The sequence below is a fragment of the Lissotriton helveticus genome, chromosome 3_2 (genome assembly GCF_964261635.1).
Source record: "Lissotriton helveticus chromosome 3_2, aLisHel1.1, whole genome shotgun sequence".
NCBI lineage: Eukaryota > Metazoa > Chordata > Amphibia > Caudata > Salamandridae > Lissotriton > Lissotriton helveticus.
Window position 1 is genome coordinate 130,716,165 of NC_136062.1, and position 21,544 is coordinate 130,737,708.

General features: G+C 45.9%; 1 protein-coding gene across 3 annotated transcripts in view; it reads left to right on the forward strand.

Annotated features, from left to right (window-relative positions):
- The window catches only part of APBA2 (amyloid beta precursor protein binding family A member 2), a 1,100,835-nt gene extending 1,090,441 nt beyond the window's left edge, over positions 1-10,394 (forward strand). For all 3 annotated transcript variants that reach the window (XM_078684922.1, XM_078684924.1, XM_078684923.1), the window contains one exon: positions 8,554-10,394. In XM_078684922.1, coding sequence (XP_078541048.1) covers positions 8,554-8,625 — 72 coding nt within the window. In that variant the 3' untranslated portion in view covers positions 8,626-10,394. The remainder of the gene's footprint in view (positions 1-8,553) is intronic.
- Positions 10,395-21,544: the final 11,150 nt, after the last annotated feature.

Sequence of the window (21,544 nt, forward strand, 5' to 3'; positions counted from 1 at the left end):
CAATTAAAGTTGTTCCTGGAACTGATCCGAAATGATGGAGGATCAGTAACACCTTCCGTTTTGCTGTGAAATGCAATTCAATAGGTGATCTATAGTCTGAGTTCTCTTAAGAAAACATGACAACCTTAATCGCTGAAAAGTGCTAGAGTGCTAGTATATTCCTTATATATTCCTAAACAAAAATTCCTGAATATTTTTCTTGATGATGTCACATTTCTGTATGCAAACGTTCCTAGTTCCAGGTATCTGTCAGAAATTCCTACTTAAAAATGGCTCATAGGACTTTAGTGACATGTCCAGTCACGTGCAAGTTTAAGAAAATAGCCCAATCTAAGATGGCGGCAAAAAGTGTTTACTCATTGCATCACTAGTATGTTACCAATGAAGAACTGTAGTTGACTAGTATGATGACAATATTCCAGTTACACATCATTAGGATCTCTCTAACATGCTGTTTCTACAATCTGCGCCTAGGCCTCATGTAAGCGAGGCAGTTGCAGAGAGTAGGCTGTCCCTGTCTTTGAAAAGCACACTTACTTGTTAGATGTACAAACCTCAAAAGAGTTGCGTACATTTGTTTCTAATAAATCACCCTCTCGCTAGCCTGTAGTACCAAAAGACTGAAAGCTTCAAACCCAAATATGGTTCTCCTGGGTAGGACAGTCTTTGTCTTAACTTTTGGTATTATTACATCAGAGAGATTGTAAAGAATAAATCTAGGAAAGAGAAAAAGGTTGTAGGAATATTATGGAGAAAGCAATCGAATCAATAAATGCTAGATGGGCACTCATTTTCTTTGGCTGGATGTTGCTGTGAAACAGGATGCACAACATTGGTTCTGGGTGTTATGCTGCTGATTCATGGATTTTTTTATAGACCTTTCCTGGTACTAGGATCAGGACAAATGTAGTGCTATTGAAGGGCTTGCCACAGTTCTAGGGAACCCTTCAAGGACATCGGTAATATGAAGATCTAATCTGCTTGGGCTAAACCAACATGTAAAGTCTGAGGTGAGGGTGGAAATTAGACTAGTGTCATTGCTCTCCATGCATACAATACGTTGTTGACTCTCATTGACGCTAGAACACATATGCCCATGGTGCTTGCCATTGTGATGTCGTTTTTTCCAATGCCAGAAGAAATCTTGATTTAGAATGAGGAATGAGAGCTATTCCTCCTCACAGGCAAGATAGTTCCAGCAGACATAGTTTCACTAGTTCTGTAAGTTGCTGTAGGCAGAATATATTTATCAAAATTTATTTTAAAAAAGGGAAGAGGAGAGCTTTTTGCAGTGATACCTCAGTTCCCCAGCGGGATCAACAACAATACACCAAAAAACAGGTTGCCTCTTATATTGTCCTTATCACACTGCTTGGTGAATACTCTTGTTTTTAATGGATCCTCTTCAATATATTTTTAAACGGCATACTTCATCATTGAGTCCTTGCCTGCTATAGTGAATAATACCGGGTGGGCTCAACACCATTTTGGGGGTGGACTACTTTGATGAAATCTAGGATCACAATGGCAGGACCAGAAAAATATTAACAGTCTCTTGGTGTTCCCTTTTGCATACAAAATTATTTGGTATTCTTTGGGCCCCCTAGAGCAGGTTAAAAATAAAATAGGACATACATGAAGTGCCAATGTCTCCTGCCTCCACGGGTCAACATGTTTCAGCTGGTTGCCATTGTTGCCTATCTGGGTTATCCAGCGTTCATCAGTCCCTATGCTTTTTTTATTAGGTTCTCTGGTTGCTTCAAACCTTACTCATGCCATCCATACAATCTTTTTATCATTATGAAAATGAAGATTTTGTTTGCTGGAAAGTTCCCAGTTTACAACCATTTTTAAAAAGGGCTTTTACTATGCTCGTGAGATGTTATTACCAGGTAGACCCTTGTGTCGCTCAGTCACCAAGGATCCCACCAGACATGTTGTCTATTGTGCCCCCATAACTCCTGAGTGTAATAAACATTCTACCTCAATGCAGGAAATTGAGGTACAGGACATGTTTGGTTCTAGAGTTCCTTCGTCTATGAAGTGAACAGGAAGAGACCTGATTTCAAAGTAAAAGATGTTAGAGCAGTGACTTACAGGAGTTCTGGTCTTTGAGGCTTGGGCATATCTCATAATGTAATTAAGCAAAGCAAGACTTTTGAGATGGTAATACTTCAATCACTTTGTGAAGCGAGCTAGAAAGGCATAGCCGGACCATATAAGGCCCCGCAGGGAACCTCTACAGGTCACAGGAACACATGAAGCACTGCAGCCCAAGCCAGTGAAAAAAGAAGAGCAATGATTGGGCTCATTTTTTGAATCAGCGAACCAGCTAATAGAGACAGGAGGGTGTGGAGGCCAAGAAGGTCAAAAGAGAGTAGGGGCCCCTCTTGACCACAACTGACCACCACCTCATTACATTGGACTTTGCTGCAGAGGACCGTCGTGGGACGGACATCGCCTCAAGGAGCAACATCGCAGGTGTGGACGAGCAAGGAGGATGTCTTCCTTCCCGGTAGTAACCATCCAACATGTCTTGGATTCAGCTCGGCGCACATATTGGATGAGAGTCATTCGGAGGAACCAGTACGGCTGGGCACAGAGGCGCGCTCACCAGCTGATTTCCAGGAGCCTTGCAAGAGCACTGCAGCGGCCTCACATCTGAGCTGCGCGGTAGCTCGGTGGGATGGCTCTTGCTTGCAGCCTTGTGGGCTCCTGCTGGGAAACGTTCTAGCCTGCTCCTGGAGGCAACTGTACGGTAATATCGTGGAGCGACCCGGAGGGCATGCTGGGACGAAATACGGAAAGGGACAAGCGGAGAAAGAGGCCTGCATGCTCCGGGAGGTGGAGGGTGGTGTCGAGGAAGCAGGGCCAATGAGAATGAGGCACTGAACGCCTCTTTGAGAGTGTGGCCCAGAGCTTGAAGAAGATCTAGAAGCCCTTCTGGAGAAGGCAAGGGCTTAGGTAGCAAGAAAGAGAAATGCCTTGAAGGCTAACAAATGGCAGCAGGACTGGGTAACAGACCAGCAAAAATAAAACAGGCAAACACCACAGAGAGCAGCAAGTGTCGGAGCAGACCCAAGTGGGAGGGGCATGTAGCCGAAGTGGTGGCGCCACCTGCTGAGAGGGACTTTAATGAGCAAAGGGAAGAAGGCAACAGTCTCCAGCAGCACTCGGAAGGAACAAAGGAGGACCGGCCAAAGGAGAGCAGCTGGGCGCCGCAAGGGTAAAACTCCATTTTCCCTGCCGGTGGAAGATAAAAGCAGCGATCTAGAGGGTTATTGCAGCGAGGGCCCCAATGGGGGCCTGTAGCTGACACGGCGGCTCTTGAGTGGTCTGAGGGTGCGACGGTGACAGTGCAGCCAATGGAATGGGTGAGCAACTGGTGCAGGGCGAGGGGGCAGGGTTACATGCCGGAGTGCTATCACAGGGGTGCTAGATGGCATCAGGGAACATTGCCAACTATGGGACCCAGATGGGTGTCACCAACTACCAACTCCACCACACAGAGTCCAGAGGGGCAGGCAAGAGCAAAGGGACTTCCAAAGGGAGGCATGAGGCCACATACTCATTCAGCCATAGGCCCCTCAGCCATCAGCATTTAAGCCATGGCGGCCATGGGCAGGGACAGGCACACAATTGAGCGTAGGATGCCCCTTAGCCATGATGGGTCCAAGTGAAGTTAAGGAGCCAGGGACAGAAAGGTCAGGCAAGGCCTGGGGATTCAGGGGCAAGCAGTGACAAACAAGCAGCAAGCAAGAACATAGGGAACACAGGGTGCAAGGGCACCACAGTCAAGGAAGAAGCAGAGGAAATGACCAAGTAAATCCAGGCAGCGTGGCAGTGACGAAGGAGGCTATACAGTCCAAGGCTGTAGCAGGAGAAGGGGCACGGGGGGGACACGGAAACGCCGGCAAGCGAATACATTCGCCCATCCCCAGGGGATCCTTGTATCACAACTCGTGTAGCTGGTCTAGCCAGCCTGATACCACAGCGGTGCTGTTCCTGCCCGAGCAAAAAGTGCAAGAGGCACAGCAGAAATACCAGGGGGAAGCATGGCTCCACTACGATGAGGGTTTCAGGGAGATGATGCAAACATGGCCACCCATAGAATGGGATCACCAGGACATGGAGGGCTTCACAAATCACATGGTGGCTGCAAGGGAAAGGGTAGGATCCTGCTAACATAATTTTCATCTGGGAGAGGATGTACCACAATGTGCTGGAAGTACAACGAAGATGATTGTAAATGGGGGCACGCTTGCAGATTTAAACACAGTTGTAGCAACTGTGGGGGCATCCACCGAGCAGTCCACTGCAAGCAGGCAAAAGGAGTGGGGGAAAACAGGGAGCACAGCAGCAAGAAGTAGCGGAGGACGCACAGGCGCCCTCGAGGGGGGCAGGAGGCTGAAGGGACAATCCCAACCCCTATTAGAATAAGGAGACTAAATCAGTCACTAAACAGATACCCCAACAACAAAGAGCGACGGCTACTGGCGGGTGGTTTCACAGAAGGCTTTTGTATCCTTATAAGGGCCCTGTAACCCTATGGCTGATCAGCAGTCTAAAATCCATAAGAGACAACCCGAAAGTGGCCAGGCAGAAGGTAAGAAAGGCGTAGCAGGGGAGAGTGGCAGGCCCTTTCAGCTCCCCTACATTGGAGAATCTCATAGTGTCCCCGTTGGGGGTGGTGCCAAAAAGGAGGTAGGGAAATACTGTCTCATACACCAATTGCCATATCCTCAAGGAAATTCAGTAAATGACTGGTTGGGACAAGACAGCAGCTCAGTGTCATATGCATCCCTAGATGAAGCAGTGGATATGATTAAGCGGGTGGGAAAAGGGGAGATGCTGGCCAAAACAGACATATTTACTCTCCGCCTCCTACAAGTACAGCTACAAAGTTACCACTGGCTGGGTTTCCAACTAGATGGGGCTTATTATTATGACAAGTGCCTACCTATGTTTTCTGCAATATCATACGCCTAATTTGAGGCCTTCAGCATCTTCTTGGAATGGGAACTGGGGGCACATCACCCACCTGGGGGGCGCACACACTGCTTGGATGACTCTCTTTTCATTGGCAAACCAGATTCAGAGCAATTTGTCGCCCTACTCACTCAGTTTGAGGTTTTGGCAGCAGAGCTGGGAGTTCCAGTATCCCTAGAAAAAAGGGAGGGCCTAGTCACCAGGATATCATTCCTGGTAATTGAACTAGACTCAGTGGAAGGGATATGCAGGCTGCCCAGCAACAAAGTAGTGGAGGTGCGGCGGATCATAAGCCAATTGCTGCAAAGAAAAAAGGTGACATTGGGGGAAACTGTTAGGGAAACTGAACTTTGCCAACAGGGTAATCCTTGCTGGGTGCCCATTGTCCAGGTGATTGGTCTGGGTGACCAAAGGCATGAGAAAAATACATCACAGGGTACGTCTCAACCAAGGGGTGAGAGAGGACTTGGAGATGTGGGTCACATTCCTAGTGAGGTTAAATGGCACACTCATATGGATGGAGCCCTGGGTATCATCTGAGTAGTTGGAGCTCTTCACGGATGCTGCCGGTAGCCACAGCTTCGGAGCTATCCTAGGCAACGCATGGTCATCTGCCCAGTGGCCAGAAAGTTGGCAAAGCATGGGGATCACAGGAAACATCACACTCTTAGAGCCATACCTGGGAATGACAAAATGTCCAGCGGTGTTGCGACTACTACAGCAGTTGGTAGGATGCCAGTTGAGGGCTAACATAGAGATTAGGGCCAGATATAGTGCAGGGGTAACAAACTCCATTGCTGATTTGATCTCTCATTTTCAGTGGGACAAATTTCATGAGCTTGCACCGAACGCAGAGCAGACCATGACACCGGCACTGGGATACTTCTGGAACTTGGTGGACAGGGATTAGCGATGCTGGTGGACAACACCCTAGCCCTCAAGACTTCCAAGAGATACCATAAGTGCTGGGAGGTATTGAGCAGCATGACCAACACAGCAAGCCTGAGCAGGGTCACCCCGACAGAGGTAGCATTATTCATAGAATGGGCATTCAGGAATGGGAGGACAAAGTCATTGGCACAAGCACTCCTCAGCGCTATGGCACACTTTGCCAAATTGGCAACTGGAATTGCACCATCAGGGTAAAATTACTGTTAGACAGTGATGAATGGCTGGGGTAGACTGCCGCCCAGGGGCTTGGATAAGAGGAGGCCCATTGGTTTTATGGCCTTGAAGGCAGTTCTGGGCTAACTACCAGGGATATGCACAGGATACCACGGGGTGATGATCAGAGCAGTTTTCGCCCTAGCTTTCTTTGGGGGTTACAGTAATAGCAAGCTAGCAACATCAGCCATAGGGACCTCCGGTTGGCATGTGTGCACACGGAGGACATACACATGCGGAACGAGTAGACTATAGTGTGCCTAAGATGGGCCAAGAAGGCAAAGGGCAACACACAAGGATAGACTACAAAGAGGACAGAGCATGCTGCCTAGTGTGCCTCATGCTGAATATATAAGACAGGACGTCCACGCCGCCAGGCTACTGTTCTCACTCAAAGATGGGTCATGCCTCAGACCTTTCCAATTCACTGCAGTAATGAGGAAAGCCTTAGGAAAGATGGCCCTCCCTCCTGGGGAGTTCGGGCCACACTCTTTCTGCACAGGGGCAGCAGCCACCGCAGCCCACCTGGGGTTATATGCCAAGCAGATTAAGAAATTGGGTCACTGGGCCTTGGGGGCATTCAAAGGGTACATCCGGCCAGCCAGGATCAGAACTATGTTTCTCTTCCAGCAGGTCCAGTGGGGGGACAGAGCAAGGTATGCATCCTGGGGCATTCCTACATCACACGGGCGCAATGGTGGATAGTGGGGCAAAGAGACTTCAATGGGATAGGGCTTTAAAACATGTCAGTAACCTGGTTGGGTCAATCAGGCATGAGGTGGGATCAACTGCTTCCCGCCGTGCAAGAGTCACTGCGATATAGAGAATGACGGCATGCCGTGGACATTCACCTAGGGGGAAACGACCTGGCAAACATTGGGAGAAGAGTGCTGCTAGGGGCAATGACAGCGGGGTTAGTGGCCCTGGCGAGTTTGATTCGCCAGCAGACATCATATGGTCCACACTAATAGCCTGCTGGGTATGGAGGGGGAGCAGTTGACCAAGGGTTGGTGGACATGTCCAGGTGTAAACTAAATATAATCATGGCAAAGATATGTAGGGCTAACAGCTAGTGGTTCTTGTGTCACGGGCTGATCAACCTCAAGACACCAGGTTATCACTCAAAGGATTGGGTACACCTAACCGAGGTAGGAATGAACAAGTTATTGCTCAACATAGTTGGGGTGCTAGAACAGCTGGGTTTCTCTATAAAGGGCAGAAGGGTTAGCTGCCACAGATCGGGAAACCGATCAGGAAACGGATGGCAGCATGGCGTAGGCAGCACAGAAAGAGACCCAGAAGAAAGAGTAACCTAGTTAGAAGAGCTGCTCAAACAGTGTCCTTGGGATGCCTCACAGCAGGGAAACCGAGGAGGAGATGAAAGCACACAATGACAGCAAGAATAAATGTGCTGCTCAATCATTGTGCTTGGGATGCCCCATGGCAGGGACATGAGGGAACAGGCGAGTGGCCAGCAAGAGTCCAGGAAAGCAGAACGGCTCTTGCATCCCAGGCCGAATCTGACAGCCGCCCACAAGGTCAGTAGCAATGTCAGCTTAGAACCCACAGAGCCCGAGACAACTAAAAAAGGGGCCATTGCGCAGGGACAGTACTGTCAGACAGAAATAGAGCTAAACCTTTGGGACAATGTTTAATTGAGAAGTTGAATATGTAACAAACAAACATCGGTGGAGAATGACCAACCAGTAAATTGAGAAATATATGATTTATGTTGTGTAATAAACTGCATCCTTTATGCACTATAAACTGGGTCCCTTGAATGATTTGAAGTGGGGGGATGATTCATGGTATGGCCTAAAAGGAAGGGGTGAACTCACACATTTGGGAGGGTTTAGGTATTTACATGACACCGATTCCGCCTCTCACTTTGATTAATCAATCCCGCCTTCCCACCCGCCCAGTTTCTGCCAGGCCAACTGTATAGTACATGGCTTGAGACAACTAAACAGGATGTGGAGTGAGCTTTTATGAGGGGCAAATTTTTGATGAATGGGGTGTGTTTAGGAAACAGCTGGCTCATGATGTAATGAATCAACATGAGAGACGGATTTCCGGCAAGTAATTGAATCTTTTATCCAAAATGTGACCAGTTGTGGTGGTAAGGAAGGCCCTGAATTGACCCTGCTGTCATAATGCATCACCTACATTTTGATTTTCCTCAGTAGTTGAGAGGTAGAGATGTTGCAGAATTCTTAGTGCATGAAGTGAATCAAAATATTTGCTTTTTGTATTTAGAAATTGAAAGGTTAATGAGAAATGTTGTTTTAACGTTTAATTTGAAAGAAAATTACACGCTGGATGCAACATTAGATATTACTTATAACATTATTACCAGGGCGAGCTTTTATTCACTGATATGCTTTGCTAATTTGTCCACAGATTCACATGAAGACGATGCCTGCGGCCATGTTTCGATTGCTAACAGGCCAAGAGACGCCCCTCTACATTTAAGGCATACCGTGATCAAAAGACAGAACCGCGCAGGACCAAGTAAAAACGAACAAGCCAAGCCTTGAGAACAAGGCATCTTTCAGGAGTACATTTTGTATTTTGTCAGAGAGGATCTTGAGAACAAAACCCGACGCTGAAATACTCTGAACCGCAACCACTACATGGCACTGCTGATTTCTCTCTACCCCCCTGAATGATGGCAGCTTCAAGCTCGGACACAGCCATTTCTTACCCATCCCTGAATTATTTTACATGATACTTCAAATGGTTTTTCATGCAAACCAGTGACGAGAATATTTATTTGTATTTTCCACTTAGCGTGTTTTGTGTACGTCTCGTTCGTAATGTTTGATAATGTTGTTCTGAATGTGATTGTGTGATGAGTGAAGTCAAAGAGACAGTGAAGTGTGCCAGGTAAAGAGATGAATGGGCTCGGAATTCAAATGGCCATCAGTTTTGACTGTCTAATGTCAACTTAGAATTGTAAATATTTTTCTTTAAATGATCAAATTCTGTAAAATATAAAAATAAAATAGGTTTTCTCCTCCAATTGTTAAAAGGCATACTGTCCTACAGCTGGTAACAGTTTGAATGTTCATGTTTTCTAGAGGTGTGCAAAGGTTTTTCTACCGTGAAATTCTTGTGAATACTATATTTATTCATCTTTGTTCGGGAAGGTTCATAAATGTGAATTTTCTCTCCCTTTTTAGGTTGTTTCAAGAAAAATAAAGATCAACAAAAAACATCCATTTCGAAGTCACGAGAAAATAATATTAAATTTAGCTCTCGTGAAAACGGCACATACGTTTCCAGTGCCATCTAGTACTTGCGAGGTAATACCACAGTTTGTGGGAAAAACCACACCAGGGTGTAGATGTATGTAAAGCCGAATCTACTGGTGAGCCAATAATCAGAATATATGCAAGACTTCGCTCGTGTAATAAAAACTTTGCACACCTCTAGTGTTATTTTGTGGTGCATTTGGCACATACAATGTCAAACGGGCCAAATGGAGACTGATATTACAACCTAAACAGACATGATAAAAAAAGGTGAATTTCTTATTTCGAGAGATTATTGGTGATGGAAGATTGGGTAAAAATAGTTGTTGTTCTATTCAACTGCTAAATGATGAAGATTGTAAGTTAATGCAACCTACCAACCTGTTAGAGATGTATTTATAATACACCCGCTCCTAGTCACCTGCTCTGAAACATATCCTCATCGGCCTTGAGTAAGAAGATAGCCTTTCATTTCAGAACCTTAATTGCTCCTGGATGACTGTAGACTTTCTTAACCTAGTGGCTACAAGACTTCAAGGCGCTGCTACACTTTGCCTACAACAGATGAGTATTCTTTCATCACAGAACCATTGTTTATGAATGTAACTTTCTTTCGAACAACTAAGGAGTCCAGACCATCAGCAGTATTAGACAGCTCAGCCCATCATGAACATGTTTGCATTAGGAGATAATTGTTTGTGGATGTAGATTCTGTCGGAATTTTGGCCAAGACCTTGAAGCTGAACACTGTGACTTGCAAAGCCTTACCCTGCAGTAACCTAAGCTTTAGGCTTACTGAACTTCAAGGAACTATATATGTGTTGCATGCAGCTTACTAGAGAAAACCTTGCCTAACATTACGAAGAAATGTAATGTAATAAAGACGGCATGCTTTTCTGGGTTTGTTTCGTCCTTATGTTTCAAAGAACACTAGCATTTTTTAATTCTGTCAACTTTAATTTTCAATTAAACCTGAGTTGTCATTGCTTTGAAGTGTAATTTAATAATGATTTTTCAATTTTAAGATGGACGCCTGTCGGGCACCTCGAAATTGTGTACTGGGTCTCACAGCATCTACTGCAATTAGCAATTTTATAGGCCTTGTCATTAATAAATAGAACAGGTTTCTTTAGAATCTAAAACTGTATGTTGCATCACCAGCGAGGGACACCGAAAAAATGGTCCTGGCCTGGGGAATCATGACTTCTCTGACTGTGCCCATTGGACGCGCCTGACCTCTGCCATCGAGAATCGCATGTGTATTTAGCATATAAAACAACATTAGTAACTTACTCTTTAGCTGTTGTCTGTACGAAAAGGGGCATTATAGCGGCTGACAATGTCTCCAGTGCCTAAAGCAGCTTTATTTCCAAAGGCAGAACAATACGTGCTGGAATTACAAATGGCATCCCTTCCATTTCAATCCCACTTTTTAAATACGTGATTTTTATTGCCTGTGCTGCGTTGCATATTTGTGCACAACAAAAATGTAAATCATTTAAGGAATGCTAGACATGCAGATGTCATAAAACATTGAAATGTGTTGTTTCGTGAAAAAACTGAATGCATCTATTATGGATTAGCTATTAAAAGGATGTGGGAACAACCGAGCAGAGGAGGTGAAATAAATATAGCAATAGTTTAAGCTTTAAGTAAAGTAGCCTTTACTGACAATAGAACAAATCTGTTTTTTCTCTTACCCAAAAATCTAATTTCATTGAAAGGTTTCTGCGCTGAAGTCGTGAAAGATTCTCTGTGTTGGTTGATTAGTAGGTTCTTTGTCACCATGTATGGAAATAGTGCAGCTTCTTTTCTTTCTCTAGACCTCTCAGAAGGCAGGGTATTCATACTTTAGCAGCTTGCGGTGTCTCACTTTTGCTGCTTTTATGGGCGGGGCCACGTTGATGCATCATTAGCTAAGTTTTCAAATTAAAACAATGAAGCAGTGTACATGCCATTTGCTGATCATAGACGTGTTTCGGTGGCAGCTGCACTGTCATGAGTGTGATCTCATTGCTCTTCGCAAACACCACATTTACTCATGTTATATGCATACACTACCGTCGTGAATGAAATGAAATGAAATGAAAATGATTTTTGTAGAGCGCACATAGCTGCCCTGGGGCGTCCAAGCGCTGAGACTGAAGGTGCAATTTAGATGAGACATATAAGCCGGGAAGGTGCTCTACTTGTTGAACAGGAACGTTTTCAGATGCTTACGGAAGGAGGTCAGTTCCGGGTTAGACCTTAGATATTGGGGGAGAGCATTCCACAGCTTGGCCACATTGAAGGAAAAAGAGCGACCTCCTGCTCTTATCCTCCTGATCTTCGGCACTGTAGCCAAAAGGGCATGGGCTGAACGCAGTTGTCTACTAGGGTGATACGGAGTGATTAGAGAAAGGTTAATTGCCGGGCCAATTGCCCAGAATGCCTGATGGGCAATACAAAGGGACTTAAAACGAATTATCTCTCTAACAGGGAGCCAGTGTAGGCTTTTCAGCCCGGACTTAACCGATAGCCTACGGGGGATTTGCAATAACGTACGGGCAGCACAATTTTGAATTATTTGCAGTTTACGTAAAGTAAAATCAGGGGCTCCTAAATACAGGCCATTCCCGAAGTCCAAACGAGATTGGATCAGACCCTGTATCACAATTTGCTTTGCTTCAAAAGTTAACAGGGGAAGAATCTTTTTGAGGATTCTAAGGAGACCAAAGCAAGTGGCAGACAGTTTGGTTGCCTGATAGTCAAACGTGAGAGACTTGTCTAACCATATTCCGAGACTCTTTATAGTGACCTTGGGTGTCGGTGGCAGACCCAGACAAGGGGGCCAGATCGAATTGATAGAGACTGGAAGACCAGCAAGTACAGCCAGCCCACCATCATCACCTGGACCCTTGTAAACACCGAAGAGACCACTAAGACCAGGAGGAGCACCCACTCAGGAGCCCCCACGGACACCTGCTCATCACACATCTTCCACAGAGCCGCCGCCACCATAGCGCCCAAACTACGGCACACCATCAACATCACCTTCGAATCCGGCCTTTTCCCCGATGACTGGAAGCAGGCAGAGGTCAAGCCTGTCCAGAAAAAACCCTCCGCCGACCTGACGGACCTGAAGAACTAACGCCCAATCTGTCTCCTCCCCTTCACAGACAAAATCTATGGATCACCCCCAGAACCTCAGCATCATCCTTGACTCCTCCCTCACCATGACCCGCCAGATCAACACCTTCGCCTCCACCTGCTTCACCTTCCGCCACATCTTCCGCTAAACCTTCAAGCCAGAAAGGCCATCACCCACACAATTAAAACCAGCAGGCTGGGCTACGGGAACGCCCTCTACACTGGAATCAACAAGTCCCTGCTACACAGACTCCAGACCATCCAGAACAGCGTGGCCAGACTCATCCTCGGCACCCCTCGAGAGAAGCACATGACCCAACACCTGTGAGACATCCACTGGCTCCCAGTCGAGTAGAGAGTAACCTTGAGTAACCTTCAAGCTACTCACCCACTACTAAAAATCACTCCACAACATCAGACCCAAATACCTCAACGAAAAAGTCTATTTCCATGTACCCAAAAGAAACCTCCGCTCAACCAATCTTGCTCTGGCAGAAACTCGGTGCATCTGCAGAGCCAGAACGGGTGGAAGAGCCTTCTCCTACGTTGATGCCAAGGCCTGGAACAAACTCCCAGTTGACATCAAACACTCCCCCACCCTGCACATCTTCGGGAAGAGCCTGAAGACCTAGTTTGTGGCTAACCTGGAGCAGCCGCCTCCCCCCGCGCCTTGAGACCCTCACGGGTGAGTAGTGCGCTTTAAAATTCCCTGATTGATTGTTTGATTGATGTCATTTGACTTTTCTTGTATTAGCATGTCACCTAGGTTGAACAACACTGTGGAACTGATTCACAAGGTAAACTTACACCTTAGTGTATGTTTACAATTCATTGCAATTCACAAAGAAAGTTTACTAGTGGTATATTTACAACTACCTATTTTTTTATGTGCAGAGTCTCCACCACAAGTGCAGAGACTCCTCACTCATGAATGAATGAAATGAAATGAAATGAATGAAATGAAATGAAATTTGTACTTGTAAAGCGGACTTATACCCCAACTGGGGTGTCCTGGCGCTGTAAAGATACTATTCCTAAAATTCCTTTGTGAATTGCAAAAAATCGTAAACTTACATTAAAGTGTAGGTTTCCCTTTGTGAATCAGGCCCAGATAGTACAGCGTTTGCTCGGTTCAATGCAGTGTGTATATTGTATTGAGTGTTATTCCTAATTGTAGGGATTCCGATGTGACCTTTGACAGAGCTCCCGTGTTGCCAAAGTAATATTGCCAAGGTAAAAGGATTTTTGGTAGGCATTCCAAGCTTTACTAAAGCAACAATGCCTTCCTTAGATAGAAATGCATATGGACTATGTGCAACAACTAGCCAAACAATTATGTTAATAAATACGGTGTAGGCTTAGTTAGATACACAGACAAACACTTAAAAAAAGTAATTAAAATGAAGAAAATCGGATATAGAGATTAATTTGTATCAACAAATCAAAAGTCAACCCTTGGCAAACTCTTCGAAAAGATGTTCAGTTATGAAATCAAATTTTGTTTGAAAAGTAAGACAGTGCCTTTAAAACACTCATCTTCTCTCTATCAGAGATCTGTGAGTGAAGGATCTTTGGTCTTGCTGAAAGTTTTTACCTTTGAGCTTAATAATTTTCCAAGATTTTGAAAGACTTCAACGATGCAAACGTCAATAAAGGCTGCATTTCGAAAGGACTTTGTAGCGCGCAGTGCTGCTGTAAAATTGAACTTTGTCTCAAAACAAAAAGTTGAAGCTGCCATGTTTGTGTCTTTTATGTCTTTTATGTTTTATGTCTCTTTGCCTCAGGTCCTTTCATGTATAGTTTTCAACAAAGCACAAATAGTCGCCATAGCAGTGGTGCTTTGAAGAAAGGTTCCTAAATCATCAGGACTTACTCCTCAGACCTTACAGGTGCATGGTTGGGGAGTCCTCACATCCAGTCTTCCATGTTCACGTGGAATGCCCAGTTGAAAATAATCGAATGGAATTCTTGCACATCTGTCTGACGATCTTCCGCACCTGACAGATACAGGCCCTGTGGGTCAGTAGGAGACTGGAACCATAAGTCCTGGAGCAACATGCTAGAATGCATATTTTCAGGAAGACCGGAAAGCACCTCTCGCTAATGTTCCCCACAGGTAGGCAGGCCGTATTTGTAAATGTAGTAGACACTGTTTTCTTCGCTCCTAATCAGATCTGAGGGCACTTTATATCACTTTATATCAGATGCCTGTCAGACGCTGATCATATTTTGCCTAGTAAAACTCCGAGGCTTCCCACGTCCAGTTTTTATTGCAAAACAATATATTTCCTTTCCTTTCCTTTGGTGCATACTTTGAGGCAATAACAATATCTAAAGTTTCATGGAAAATACAATAAAATATAATGGTGAATCCTTGTCTAAGGGATACAGAGCTTTCCCCCTGCTTCCAAACTCCGCCCCTCACTGTTCAGTCCCTGGGCATCAAAGCAGATCCCTTCCTCCGAGCCAGCCTTCCATTCCTCCAGCAGACTATAGCCTCACTGGGCCTGCTGGACCTAGTTTCTGAATAGGGAGGGGTGTTGAAGGCGGTCCCACTTGGCAATCTCAGCTTTCCTCATTTACATCCTGGGCATTGTGTCATAATATTGAAGTGGTTACTGGAGAGCACAACCCAAAATAATTATCGGACTGGGTGCATTTACAAACATGAATATTCTTCAGCTGAGTACAGATAGAACATATTTCTTATTGCATACCTGCTATAAAGGTAATACATAACAAATGTCCATGTCATGAGTGATGTAATATGTGAGGTCAGAAGCAGTGCATTGCGGGTGTGTAAGTTATGCTGAATTTCAATGGTTTTATACAAGTGAAATCTGAGACCAACTGTAATGTCCCTGTAATCTTTTGCTTTGTCAGTGAATTTATGTTTTAAAAAAATTCTATTTCCTAACTATAACATCACTGTAACCATTGTTTTTTTCATAATTTTCAATGTTTTAAAGTTTTTTATTTCCCCATGTAACCTTTAACCTTTGAGAGACGGTGTATGAGTTTTGTGGGTGTGTGAGTGACTGTATGGGTTTAAACATGACTGTGTGAGTGGGTGTATGAGTTCCTGTGTGGATCTGTAAGTAGGTGCATAAATGTCTGATTGGGTCTGTGACTGGCTGCATGAGTGTCTGAGTGAGTCTGTCAGTGGGTGCATGAGTGTCTGAGTGGGTCTGTCAGTGGGTGCCTGAGTGTCTGAGTGTGTCAGTGAGTCAGTGTATGGGTCTCTGACTGGGGTTTGAGTGGGTGCCTGAATGTCAGTGAGGATCTGTGAATGAATGGAAGAGTCTGAGGGGGTGAGTGGGTGCATGAGTGCCTGAGTGGGTCTGAGTGGTTGTGAGCGTCTGTGAGCGGGTGAGTGAGTCTCTGAGTGGGCCAGTCAGTGAATGCATGAGTCTTTGAGTGAATCTGTGAGTGGGTGCATGAGTGGGTCTGTGAGTGCCTGCGAGAGCCTGAGTGGGTCTGTGGGTGTGTGAGTCTGAGTGGGTCTATGTGTGGGTGCATGAGTGCTTGAATGGATCTGTGAGTGGGTGCATGAGTGTGTCTGTCAGTAGGTGCATGAGTCTCTGAGTGGGTGTATGAGTATGTGTCAGTAGGTGCATGAATCTCTGTATGAGTATGTCTGTCAGTGGGTCTTTCAGTCAGTGCATGTAAAAAAGAAGGGTGGCACACAGGAGCAGGTCCTCATGCCATCTACCCCTACCTCCTGCCTTTTCTACCTCTTCTATGATCATGCCTGCCCTCTATTTTGCATCTATCCACTCATTCTGCCCGTTATTTTGCATGTTTCTGCTAACTCCTAACCTTTATTCTGCCTCTTGCTGCTCATTTCTGATCTCTATTCTGCCTCTTGCTTCTCGTTTCCGAAATCCATTTGACCTCTTGCTGCTCATTTCAGAACTCTATTTTGCCTCTTTCTGCTAATGCTGCCTGTTATATTCCCTCTTTCTGCTCGCTCCTGACCTTTATTTTTCCTCTTTGTGTGCTCTTTTCTGACCTTTATTCTGCCTCTTGCTGCTTTTTTTTAACCTCTATATTGCCTTTCCGCTAGTTTCTGACCTTTATTCTGCCTCTTGCTGCTCGTTTGTTGTATTGGTCAGAGAAGTACACTTTCTGGAACTTTTCAACCCACTTAAAAACATTTGCACTTTGAGAAGTACCAGAATCTGGAAAACACAAGGCAGATGGACTCCTTGTGGATAGATCATTAACTGGAGTGGTAGAACATTCTGAGGGTGTACTAACTGTGAGCCATGTAAGTCCATATCTTGGCTTGCGTCACCAAAAACACTCCACTGGGGGAGGAGGAATTAGTATGTGTTTGAGCTGTACCTTCTGTCAGCAACATGTGTGGAGTGCAGGACCCCCAGACAACAGGCAAAAAGTGTGCACCTCTCACTGTCCTACTTCCACACCGGTGCATCAAGGGCGTGGAAACCTGGGGAAATAAGCTCCACAACCAGCAAGGATTGTGCCAGGTGGGGCCAGGTGAGAGAGGGGCAGGAAGGCTGCCCTTAGCTTGGACTCCTATCTGGCCCCTTGTCTAGTATGTACTGCCGCACGTGGGAGACCATGAATGCGCATGGGTCACCCATGTCAAAAATAAGGGAATCACAAGCCAAATAGCTAGAACTATCCTAAAATGTTTTAGTATGAATTACATTGTGTTTTCACCTTATAATCCTGCTTATAATTATTGTGATAATTCACTGACAATGCAAGTAGGCCTAATATTTTATGACTACACCAATTATATTTTGTTAAGTTGCAGGTCAGCACAGCAGGCACAGGGTATAATTATGGGTTTTTCAGATCTGTGGGGATCTCTAGTGTGTGCATCCTGTTGACTGTAAGAATCTTTAGTGGGTGCCTTCGTAGACATTCCGCCTGTCATCCTGTATATATTTGTACCTTTGTGTATAGTATTTATTAGTGTGTCTAATATAGTACTTTTCATGTTTATAAGAAGAAGCACTGACTCGACAGGGATTTATTAAGAGGTGTCGATTGCATTTCTGCATACTTATGGCCCCATTATAATGTAAGTCAGAAAGCCTGAGGCTTTCCGACTTACATCGTTGGTTTCAAATTTGACAGCCTTATTACAATGAAGGCTGTCAAATGCGAATCAGCTGGTCAGCCTGACTAGCTTTCGATGGGCTCAAGGAGCCCGTCGGCCAGTTGGAGCCCGTTCATAATTCCCTATGTATGACACTTATACCATATGGATTATGATGTCGGTTTCTGACAGGCTTTTCATGCTGGGCTTTCTGATATGAAAAGCATGTCGGAAAGTGACTTTGGGTGCCCCTTAGGGCCCTCTGGCCCATTCCACGCGGTGCAGGGATTAACAAAAACACCAATTGTTCTATGGGAGTTTGTGCTCCAGCTAGTTTACAGCTACAACACAAGCTCCCATAGAACAATGGGAGAGTACAATCGCACAATGTCCAGTCGCATCCTGATAATGCGGTCGAGACCACCGACCGGAGGTCGTTTCGGTCCCGAATCGCAACGGTGTCCAACATCGTAATGTTGTCCTTAGTCTCTAGCTCACAGCACTGCCCCTGACTAAGCCCTGGGCTGCTCTGCCTTACTACTGTGAATGTCAAGTGCTGAAAAGGGGTACTTGGTTTCCATTAAAGGGCTCCACAACATGGGGGCTCCCGGACACCAGTGGAAAAAGTCACTAGTTGTTACTTTTGTGGTCCAGTATCCACAGTCTGCCCTGGGGTCCCCAGGCGTAGATATCCGACACTTGAATCCTGTTTCATTGTACTGAAATCTTGAACACTGCTTTCCTTCCTTTTTCCTACTGTACAGAATACAGAAGGTCTCCCTTGTAGTTTTGCCAACTGTTGCATTATGTGTGCCCCAGAGAATGGACATTTTCCTTCTTTATCTTGTTAGCATCAGTTGGATATTGCATGACAGCCCAAGTATACATTTGTTAGCAGCAGGAAATAAAAAACATATGTTGTCCTGATTTCGGCTGTTAGGCCTTTCGACCACACCTTTCACACACAACACCTGAATGCAAATGTTAATGTTTGGTCAGTATACATTGTATACAAACAAGCCGGTATTACATGTATCTATAGAAAAACACAAAAGCCCTTCCACACATGACATGGCCTCACTACTCCACAAGTGTAGGTATTTCTGCTACTTTCAATTACCTGGGAGTCCTTCGCAGACCATCTGCTCTGTCTGAAATTAATCCATGGACTGTTTCCAAGCAGGCAACCTCCATATTAATACACTACCATATTAGTTTATTTCAATTGTTAACAGTTTCATATAACACTCAGTAAACCATATAAATCAAATTGTTCAATTCAAACACAAGCCTCGATATCTCTGTGGACCAAATAAAGAAATTCTCTTCAATTTCTCTTCAATTTGGATGAATACCTCATAGCATAAATTCAAGCGAGCGGTAGGGATGTTTTTAGGAGAAAATCATCCTTTTTTTGTTTAATTCCAAATCTTGATGTGGGAAAAAGTGACTGAGCAGGAGTACTTGAAGATAACTCCTGCGTTGCCATTGGTAGGGGCATAAGGCTATGTACCGCTCCAGTTCCCTCTCTTTAGCCTCCTTTTTAGGTCTCACCTAGGCAGCACCTGCGCTGTCTCATCAAGAGATGCTGTACACAGTATGGCGGGGAAGCTCTGCCCACTTTCAGGCCATAATTTTGATTGGCTTCAATGATAAATTCAGCTTTTTGATTGGTGTTTGGCTTCTAGCTCCCGCTTCCTGACTGCCATGGCATCATTTTTGCTCTTCCGAGGCTATCAGCCCCTTTACTTGTAAACCTGTTTTGTTTCCCTGCCTCTCTATGTTCTCTCCCACAATCCGTTACTTCTTGTACCACAACCACCCCCACCCCCTCCCGTTAGTGCCTTCTTTCATGCCGGCACTTACATTTAAAAAGCAATAGTTCTCGGGTAAATCCGAGTCCTATTGCATTTTCAATGATTGTTTGGCATGTGATTGGTGGGTAAATTGGCACTCTTGGTTACGCATGCGCGCGATGCTTTACATTGTACGCATAGGTGCCACAACACTGGCTTTTTCCCAATTCACGGCGGGAGGCAGAGACCGCACACGCAGCATTGTTGTGATGCTGTTAGGTGCCACACTCAGATAATGGAGTTCATTATTGCAGTGGTATTGGTTTGGGCCATTATTACAGAATAAATTAAGCTTTCCCTTAAAAACAATGCTAAACCAGTCACACTGCTGCAGTTTTGCAGACATCTGCATTATTGTGATACATTCACAGTGCAGTCATTAGCTGCAGTACTACGTCACACAAGGACAAGCGAGTCCTTTTATTATGATATAGTCTGTTAACGGCATTTTTACACTGCAGGCTGAGCTTGCTGCATTGCTATGTTGTAACCAGGGGAAGACAGACAGATTGCTGCTTATTAGAACTCGCATTAAGTATCTGTAACATAGAAGGCGGCCTTGTCGTGATAAGTTCAGCCTGCAGAGTTATTACAGTCCAGGCTGCATTGTTATGGCGGCATCAGTCGCAGGTGCATCGGGGCTCTGCCGCGGGAGTGGAAGTGATCGGCAGGGATGGTGGCCGCGGTCAGCCCATTTAGGTGCGCAATGGGCCGTGGCCACCCCGTGCCAGCAGTGGTGGTGGCGCATTGGGGTGGGGGGCGCAGTTGAAGCGCTTTCGGCTGCCCGCTGTAGCGTTTCCCAGTGGATGGTGTGGCTCAGCGATGGGGCAGGGTTGTTGGATCCCCGCCCTCGGATCGACTGCTGGGCTGGCTCCAACTGGCATGCAGAGTGTATTCGGGGAGCTCCTGGTTTCCTGGGTGGCGGGTTCTCCCACGGCCTGTGCCAATAAGACTCTCCCTTGCCCACTCCGCCGAAGCCCCAGGGACTCAATGAAAGGCAGGGAACAGGCAGCCTAACACCAGACACAATGGGAATGCGCAGATCCAGCAGGCTCATGGGTGGCATGAGGACTGTCTGCGCAGCTCCCACTCTGGGAGACGTGACGCTACATCAAAACCAACCCCACATTGGGGCTGCACTGGAGTGGAGCTGTGAGAAGTACTGCGGCCACACTATGCAAAGCAGCTGGGGGCTTGGTGTGTTATAGCTCTGTGCTTGTATTGATAGGATTGAGAGATTGTATAGCGCTGAGATGCCATGCCTAACCAGAACCATGAAGCGCTCCCTACGGTAACCCATGCACATCCCTCTTCAGAACCCTCAATAACCATGATGCACAGTATCCTTTGATGGCCCCTGCACAGTGTCTCTACTGTGCTCCTGCACATCCCTCTGTATACCCTTGCACAGCTCTCTGCAGTACACCAGGAGCTCCCTGGGGTCTCTGCGAACTCTCTGCAGTATACTTACATAAGATCCGTACAGCAGGTGTGGCTACCATATGTGAGGGGTTGTGTCCTTGCTGGGTAGAGCTGAGCTTTGGGCCCCCCCCGGGACCCGTGAGCTTTCAGGTGCATGCGCACGGACAGCAGGTGGGGTGTAAGGAGGTCCGAGTACAATTTTTGAGGTAGGGGTGAATAATGGTAGAATGTATATGGCAAAGGGGGGCTTAGTGCAGGGATACTGTGAGGGGGTGGTTCTTGGGTAGTCCGATGCTCAGTTTAGGAGTAGCAAAGTAGTAACTTGCTAGGATGGCATACAGTGGTCGCTGGTTAGGGCTGTATCAGCCACGGTAAAAGGGCTGGGAGGAGCACAAGGTAATTACAGGAGACAATAGCAGTAAAGCAGGATGAGGTGAAGCGCTGCAGGTTCCACTCCATCCTCCCCACCCGCAGATCACCCGCCTGACTACACAATGCTTGTTTCTTGGCGTTGCTGCTGGTTTCTTTTCTCCTCTTTAGTGGAGCTCCACTCCCAGGAATACAAAGTACTGCATGGGTCGGTCGGGAGGAAGCACTAACGCGGTCCGCGTGTCTCCTCCGCTCTCGCCCTCATCTCTCATCTCAGGAGCCCCTCT